Source organism: Lutzomyia longipalpis, chromosome 1, assembly GCF_024334085.1.
Source record: "Lutzomyia longipalpis isolate SR_M1_2022 chromosome 1, ASM2433408v1".
Classification (NCBI taxonomy): Eukaryota; Metazoa; Arthropoda; class Insecta; order Diptera; family Psychodidae; genus Lutzomyia; species Lutzomyia longipalpis.
In genome coordinates, this window is record NC_074707.1 from 51,003,402 (window position 1) to 51,011,622 (window position 8,221).

At 39.4% G+C, this 8,221-nt stretch overlaps 1 protein-coding gene across 2 annotated transcripts; it reads right to left on the bottom strand.

Annotated features, from left to right (window-relative positions):
• Window positions 1-1,605: 1,605 nt before the first annotated feature.
• LOC129786767 (uncharacterized) lies at window positions 1,606-6,322 on the bottom strand. Of its 2 annotated transcripts, XM_055821988.1 has the most exons (3): window positions 6,152-6,322; window positions 6,022-6,089; window positions 1,606-5,957 (listed from the first exon to the last, which is right to left on the bottom strand). In XM_055821988.1, exon 3 carries the CDS (start codon window positions 5,851-5,853, stop codon window positions 2,110-2,112), a length of 3,744 nt encoding a protein of 1,247 aa, XP_055677963.1. In that variant the 5' UTR covers window positions 5,854-5,957; window positions 6,022-6,089; window positions 6,152-6,322; the 3' UTR covers window positions 1,606-2,109. The 2 variants fall into 2 exon arrangements, 1 of the variants encoding a protein (XP_055677963.1); XR_008750168.1 differs by having other exon boundaries at window positions 1,606-1,797; window positions 1,860-6,322.
• Between the last annotated feature and the right edge of the window lie 1,899 nt (window positions 6,323-8,221).

Genomic DNA, 8,221 nt, shown 5'->3' on the forward strand with positions numbered 1-8,221 from the left:
TAGAAAAATTCTTCATGAGAAGATTTTCCCTTGCCATTTATCCTTATTAATTATCACGTAACAGTAATTCCACGGAGAAGAGATATTCCACGTTTTGTCTACACACGCACACACACTCAGAGATTGAGAAGAAAAAAAAAAAGTCAAGGAGAAAACCTAAGATATCTCTCAACTATACCCCCATATCCCCTTAAAAAGTCCAGCACTTACATATACCCACTAATCGCGTAAATCATCGTGTTATTCTTCTAAATGACCTTCCTAATTTCGGAATTCATTAATTAATCCCTCCTTGTTTTTTTTCGGATATTTACCAAACAGCACTTCCATATTATGTATGTACATACATAATTAATTTAAGGAGAACCACTTATATAGAAACGGCCTTTAACCTACTCTTATTTAAGAAAATAGAAAATAAAATAGAAATAGAAAAGAAACTATCAAAGAACAATCCAATTAAACTAAATATTGTGATAAGTAAAGATGATTTTTTTAGTTTCTTTAATTCTTTTCTTCTTCGTTTGCTGTAGCCTTTTGGGAAAAAAATTCTTGTAAAAAAATCAAGAATATTATATTGAGTTGTTATTGTATGAAATTAGTGATTTTCTTAACAAACATAAATGTAAAACAAAATCTAGTATACATATATAGCTACGTACATACCACAGAAAATTTCCTATAATAGCATACATCTTCCACCAACCATTGAAAGACTTTTTTCGAGAAAGCATCACAATGGGGATGTGATGATATTGAGAGGAATTCCTGAATAGCAAATCAGATGAGCGAGAATCGTCGTTCACATGGAATTACAGGGATTCATTCCTCTATCTTCCGTGTCGTCTCCTTTTGGTATTTATTGCCAATGAAATGAAAATCCAAAAAAGGAGCGGAAAATATATGTATGTTGGAATTGAATATTGGAATAGAAAATACACAACATATTCCACACATCGACGTGGAAAATCCCCCAGAAAAAACAATTCGAAAAAGAAAGGGAGTTCAAGGAATGAAATGCGTTTTTTTTTGTCTTCTTCTTCCTTTTACACACCCTCCCACCTCAAGTCGCGTGTTAAGGAGAACACCCCCCCTACCCACTGCCTGTAGCATCATCAAATGGCACGACATCCCAAGAATTTAATCAAACGATTTTCAATACAAATCGGAAATAAATAGGGCAAAATTAGATTGCTATACGGGATTTGTTATACATTTTTACTGCCGGTATTTTCTCAGTACATACTAAAAACCTTTTTCCACCACCCCTCCTGATCTCATACAAATTCCCAATTCACCCCTCTCACTTGGCATCAACACAACAACACGGTCAGACACATTTTACCATGCATTGATACCTTATGGGGTAGTAAATGGGAATTTATATTTATATTTAGTGAAACTAATTTAAAATAAAATGCATCTTGTCAAGATAGCTCACACAATGTTTACATGAATAAAAAAAAGCTTTCTTAGAGCAATAATAATGCTATAATTTAAAGATCTCCCTATAATTAAATTAAAACTAATCAATAGAAAGAGAATTTCTTAAATTATCCTTTCTTTTAATTTTTGCCTGGAATAAAAATAATGTATTATTGTTACTTTCTTGTTAAGTGTGCTTCGTGCACATTTATTATCCACGGAGATGGCGGTTGTTTTAACCTACAAATTACATACATTGGGGCTTTAGAAGAGGGGCGCTTTATCATTTGCTTAGACTACTTACTCTATTTTAACTTTAGGGCTTCAACGCCGCCTCTCCTCTAACTACTCTCTTCTTTGCTTGCACTAATTCTATAAAAAATATGACATAAATTAAATTGTATTCCCTTTTTCACTTATTTATCTTATTTTACCTTTTTCAATCGTTTCTCAATCTTTAACTTTCTTAATCTATAAGCCACACGTGCTTCTTCTTTGACTTCCTCACATAAAATGTCTACCTAATTCTTCTTGTTCTTTTTTTCTATCGTAATTCTTCTTCTTCTTCTATTATATGATAAACTTTAAACTTAAAAATCTAACATTTCTCCCCCACGGTGCGCGAAGCACCCAAATCAGGGGGTTCATCACTTGCACAATACTTTACAGCCAGTCTTCTTGCTTCTATCTATTCATGATCGACACTGCTTCTCCATCACTGTTTGGCTGCTGCTTTTTCTTCCACTTTCCCATGAATCTTTCAAACTTCCTCTCACCGTCGTAACGTACTGCTTCAATCTTCCCGCGGCGGTCCAAGAATCGCCGGATTGCTGCGACGGCGCTGTCAGCTACCCAATAGGTCGTAATCTTCAAACATACGGCTCGTCTAGCCAGCAAGCTGAAGATATCATCCCAGCGCTTCTTCTGACGGCGTCTCACAGCTTCACTGACCAATCCCAGATGTGTGTGTGCAGGACGATTCGGGAAAAACTGATCTATCGTCCATGTACACCACACTGCAGCTTTCATCTTCACGTATCCACGTCGTACTTCTTTGATTCTTTCCTTCTTTGCCCAAGCAATGTCTTCCAGCTCAATCAGTGGGGGCTCCCCCACGTTATTCTCGCCACTGATTCTTCTCTCACGATGCTTTTTGAACCAACGCAAGGTACAAAATCCCACTCGCGCCATTTCCATCAGCTTGCGCCACCAATCAAAGAATCTCATCACGTCCGGAAGCATGGGTTTCCGGATAACCTCACAAACTTTTTCTACTGCTGGCAGCATCTCGGGCTCATCGATCACTTCTTTCTGCTCCTTCTCTGTTGACCATTCACTGTCACTGACCTGCATCTCAAGCGTATCCTCCAAACATTCGCCTAAATGCGTATTCAAAACTACGTCCTGCAGCTCCAGACGGGGAATTTTCACCTTTTTGGTCGGTGCCACGCGCGTGCAAACTATCAGACACTCGACAACTACTCCCTCTGGATGAATAACTCGCAAATAGACTTCTCGAACTTTTTCAATGTCTTTCAATTTCACAAACTTTAGCCACTGACAGCACAACTCTCCACTATCTTCAGGGCTCCATCCAATCTTTGCACGACGAATCTCCTGTAGGATCATCCTTCCTTTCACTACGAACATGCCAATATCTCCCAGAGGACCAAATATTGACATGACTAGCCGGAGAAGCTCTCGCATCGTGGGTGTCTTTTCACCATAAAGAATATCGGGTGGTACACGGTGGAAATTTGCACAAAAAGTAAACATGTCACCGTCAAACATCTGTCGTACAGTGATCGCCTTATCGAACGAACTGTCTTCAAACTTCACTTCGTCTTTATATGAATAATCGGCTGGTAGATCATCCAACACTTTCACATCACTTGTACACCAATTTACCATGCGAAAATCTTCTGCACTTTGCACTTTTATGACTCCCCGCACCAACTGCTTGGCCTCATCCGGAGTGTCATGAATTTCGAGGTAATCGTCACAACAATTGAGAATCTCCTGGATGGCTTCCGGATGCTTCTCATTCAACATCTCATTGTTGTCAATCTTCACATTCACGGCAAGTGTGGGTGAGATACACACTTCCGGCTTTGACAACTTCTTATCATCTTCACTAAACGGCTGCAAGTATCCATCCTGGACATGCTCCGTCATCTTCTCGCAGTGCTCCTGGGTCAACTCTGGGTCCTCGTCCAGCTTGTGCTCGAGCTCGAGCGGGCAAATCATCACGACTGGGCGGTCTTCTGACACCTCAGGGGGCTGCTCATTTTTCCATAAATTACTTTCTTCGAATCTACTATCTTTTATCACGTCTGTAGCCAACTCCATAATTGTAAAACTCTTATCCTCTCTAGGCACTGCATTCTCGACTGTGTGCTTCACACCAAAGTCCTCAATAGCGGATGACGAATTGTTCACATCGCAAATCTCACCCACTTCTTCAATTGCAGTGCACGCATACTCCATGGGGGTTTCCGGACTGCGTCCAATTTTACCCATGACTATCCATCCAAGCCACGTCCTGATCAAATATGGCGCATTCCAAGCACCATGAATGACTTCTCTAGCGGTGATTAGGGCAACATTATCCACTCCAATGAGAATCTCAGGCTCTGCATTTTGCATGGGCTCAACAGGACGCTGAGCCAAATAACTCCAGTCTTGCGCAAGAGCCGTCACATTGGTGGTCTGTTTCGGCAAAGACATCACTGCTACTGTACGAGCACCCTTCACTGTAAACTCCTTTGCGCGATCAAACGTTCCCTTCACCCTGAACTCTACTATTTCAGAATCTTTCTCCAACTGTGACGCAGCATTCGCTCCCTGATACACTAGTGGCCGCACCGGCCCGGACAGACCCATCTTTCTCGCCAAGCTGGCCTTGATCATCGTGATTGAGGATCCATCGTCCAAGAATGCAAACGTCCTTACTGTGCCCTGAGGCCCAGTCACAATCACCGGAATAATCTTCATGAGAATCTTATTCTTTGCAGTTGAGTACGAGTACATTGTGGTGTTCACATGTGGCACTATCTCATCCCGCGGGGCGGTAGAGGGGCCTGGTGTAGGCTGTGGTCTCTCTGTCGGCGTGTGTAGCAACTCATGATGCTTCTTCCCACAACCATCTATTGAACACCTCGACGTTCGGCGGCAATCTGCTGCTGGATGTCCTTTCATCAGGCACAAGAAGCACAGACTCCTATTCATGATCAATTTGCGACGATCTTCGAGCGCCGCTTGCACTAGATGTGGACAATTATTTGCGAAGTGGCCTTCCTCATCGCAAATATTGCACGTCTTCTTCTTATCTTCTGTCGTAGTCATCACTTTATGCGTTTTCCCACTCCTCTGATTTTGCTTCCCTTTTTCTGGTGACTTCTCAGTGGACATCTTATCTCTGGATTGCATGATGCGCTTCATTGCGGCCTCAGCCTTCTTGTTCAGGAACTTCACTAGCACATCCAAATCTCCGAACCCACTACTTGTATCTACTTCTGACCACTGAATCTTCATATTTGTAGGAAGCTTCTCGACAATTTCCCAAATCAAGTGGGGATTCTCTTTGTAGCTCGCACGTCCCATAATCTCCAAGGATGCCATCAGATTCTCCACTGCACTCGCAAACTTCATCACTGATTCAGGGTCCTCTTCTCTAACTGCAGGAAGCTCCCTGACTTTCTCTAGCATAGACATCACAAGGAATTCGGGACGTCCAAATCTCTTCTCAAGTACATCTAGGATACGCGGTACATTCTTGCTGTCGTACAAAAGGAATTGCACGGCTTCTCTGGCGTCACCCTTGAGGCACTTGTCCAATCGCGTAATATCTTCTGTGGGTGTAAAAGCACATGCAGCAGAGGTGCTTCGCCACCAATTGATGAAGCCTGGCCATTCACGGAAGCTTCCGTCGAATTGCTTCACCTCTCTCGTCAACGTCTGTCGCGCCATAAACATCTGCATGTCTGACACGTACCTCTCTGTCGGCCTGGGAACTTCTGGAACAACTGGGGCTGGCTTTTCTTCCAGCCGGGGCTTCTCTTCCAACCGGGACTTCTCTTCCAACCGGGGCCCCTCTTGCACTTTCCCAACCGGCTCATCATCATCAAAATCATCGTCGACTCTATACGCCACAACGGGAGTCTTTTTGTGGGGAATCGGTGTGGAGGTCTTCATGTGAAGGATTTCCATGGCCTTTTGCTTCTCTAGCTGCGCAAGACGCAACTTCATTCTTGTCTCTGTGATTTCTAGGTCTAGTATACTCTTCTCCGCAGAGATCATCTTCAACTCCTGAACATTCTCTTTGCCAATGGATTCCTCGCTAAATCCCCGAAACTTCTCATCTTTTAGCGGAGACTCCTGTCCCGCCGTCTCACCTTTGTTCTCACCTCCCGGGGGCGTCCTCAACATCTTCGCACAATAATAACTCCAAAATAGAGTTAAAAGAATGTTACTTTCTTGTTAAGTGTGCTTCGTGCACATTTATTATCCACGGAGATGGCGGTTGTTTTAACCTACAAATTACATACATTGGGGCTTTAGAAGAGGGGCGCTTTATCATTTGCTTAGACTACTTACTCTATTTTAACTTTAGGGCTTCAACGCCGCCTCTCCTCTAACTACTCTCTTCTTTGCTTGCACTAATTCTATAAAAAATATGACATAAATTAAATTGTATTCCCTTTTTCACTTATTTATCTTATTTTACCTTTTTCAATCGTTTCTCAATCTTTAACTTTCTTAATCTATAAGCCACACGTGCTTCTTCTTTGACTTCCTCACATAAAATGTCTACCTAATTCTTCTTGTTCTTTTTTTCTATCGTAATTCTTCTTCTTCTTCTATTATATGATAAACTTTAAACTTAAAAATCTAACAATTATTACTATTATTATTATTATTTAACATAGAATATCTTGACTGAAATATTTACTACAAGTATGGCGTAAAGAAATGCAAAGAGCGATTTTTTTTACATGAAACATAGAATTATATTGCAAACATCTAATAAAGCAACAAACGATGGAACCGGCAGCGTGATTATTTCTTTCTTTCACAGGGAAAAAAAAGCAATTTATACAAATGATGTCTCTGCAAGTATGAAGGACTTTGCATTCTGAAATCTCTTCATCTTCCTGAATATATATAGAGAATTCTGCCATTCCCCTTTTAACATACATACATACTCTTCAAATGCAGTACAGACAGAGACTCAGAACAACGAAAAAAAAATAAGATCAAAGGCTGAACAAACGACATGACTTCTTCCAAATTATTGACTTCATTTTCACACAAAAATTTTCCAACAAAAATGTTCTTTAAAAGCCTTTTTATCTTTCGCAATAACTATTGCCCCATTGAATTCTCAAGAGTTCATGATATTTGCCAAATTTTTTGATATTGCTTTGTACATTCATCTGCTTATTAAATATGCAGCTACCATTGCCTCCTCTCTATCTAGATTATTGTCATGAGTTATGTATTATACGTTTGATATAACAAAATACACCAAGTACAAACACAAGATTTTATTGAGCGAAAATCCTCCACTGAATTATACGATTTATTTTACCACAAAAGTCCAAGTATACGAGTGAGACAAATAACTCAATTACTATATTGTACGTACAGTGTTGGACAGTGGAGTATAGACAATTTTTGTTTTTTTTTTTTACTATTTACTATTAAAGCATTATTGTTTGCTCCCCCAAAGTAGAAACACTATAAATAAATTCTTATCACATAAAGCGTTCTCACAGTAGTGTATATGTACAAGAATACAAATTACTTTAAGTCTATCAATTGACTTAATTGTGTTCTTTTTTTTTTTCATGACTGACTCAAATTTTTTGAACCATACTGTATATTTATGTAAATATTTCCTTGTAAGTATGAATGAGTACCATTTCCTACAGACATTCTACATAAATAAGAGTGCAACCACATGATATACGCGAAATTTCAATCACAAACATCCCCATTTTCTCATGCAAAGCAAATAATGTAAACAAACCACAATCTTTTAGTCAATTATTCATGATCCTAATGCTCCTAATTCAACACTCAACACGCAAAAGCCGTACTTAGAGGTGGGAGGGTGTATGTCAAAAAAGATATAAGACACAGAAGTTGTTAATTTTTCATGAAAATCACCTCACCGTATCTGCAAGAGAGGAGGGGACGAAACTTTTCCCATATTCATCGTGAAGGAAAATCATGTTGCGAAAAAAGGGGGAGTTTGAATACGCACGGTAAAAGAATCTCTGCAGCAAGCATTTCAATTCATCAAACAATTAATTAAGGAGACGCTATGCTTTTTAACAGGTACATAAGATAATTTCCTTCTGAATAAATTATTTTATACACAAACCAACTTTTCACTTTTACGATATATATATGTAGGTATCTTAACTTTGTAGAGGATAGGGAGAGAAATTTGCCCTCTAAAGTGCCTATATATGTCTGTGGCTTTTTTCTGGAATCTTATTACACTTTTTTCCGCCTCTAAGTTATTCTCCTTGTATCATTCCCTTTTACACAAATTAAGCCTTTGAAATTATTTTTTTATCTAACAAGTAAAATGGATTTTACAGACTGTTCAGTCTTACATTGAGTGTGAAAAAAAACAACCCCACACTACGTAAATTTTGTTTTAAGTTCCATGCATTGAAATACCCTCCTTTTATTTTATGTTAAAGATGGCAAAAAAGGAACCTTACTATTGTTATTTTTACCTCTGTACATTCTCTTTGATGTCCTTACATTACTCTTTTTTTTG

Excerpts from the sequence above, each read along its gene's own strand:
- LOC129786767 (XM_055821988.1), bottom strand. The coding sequence starts at position 5,853 with ATGTTGAGGACGCCCCCGGGAGGTGAGAACAAAGGTGAGACGGCGGGA.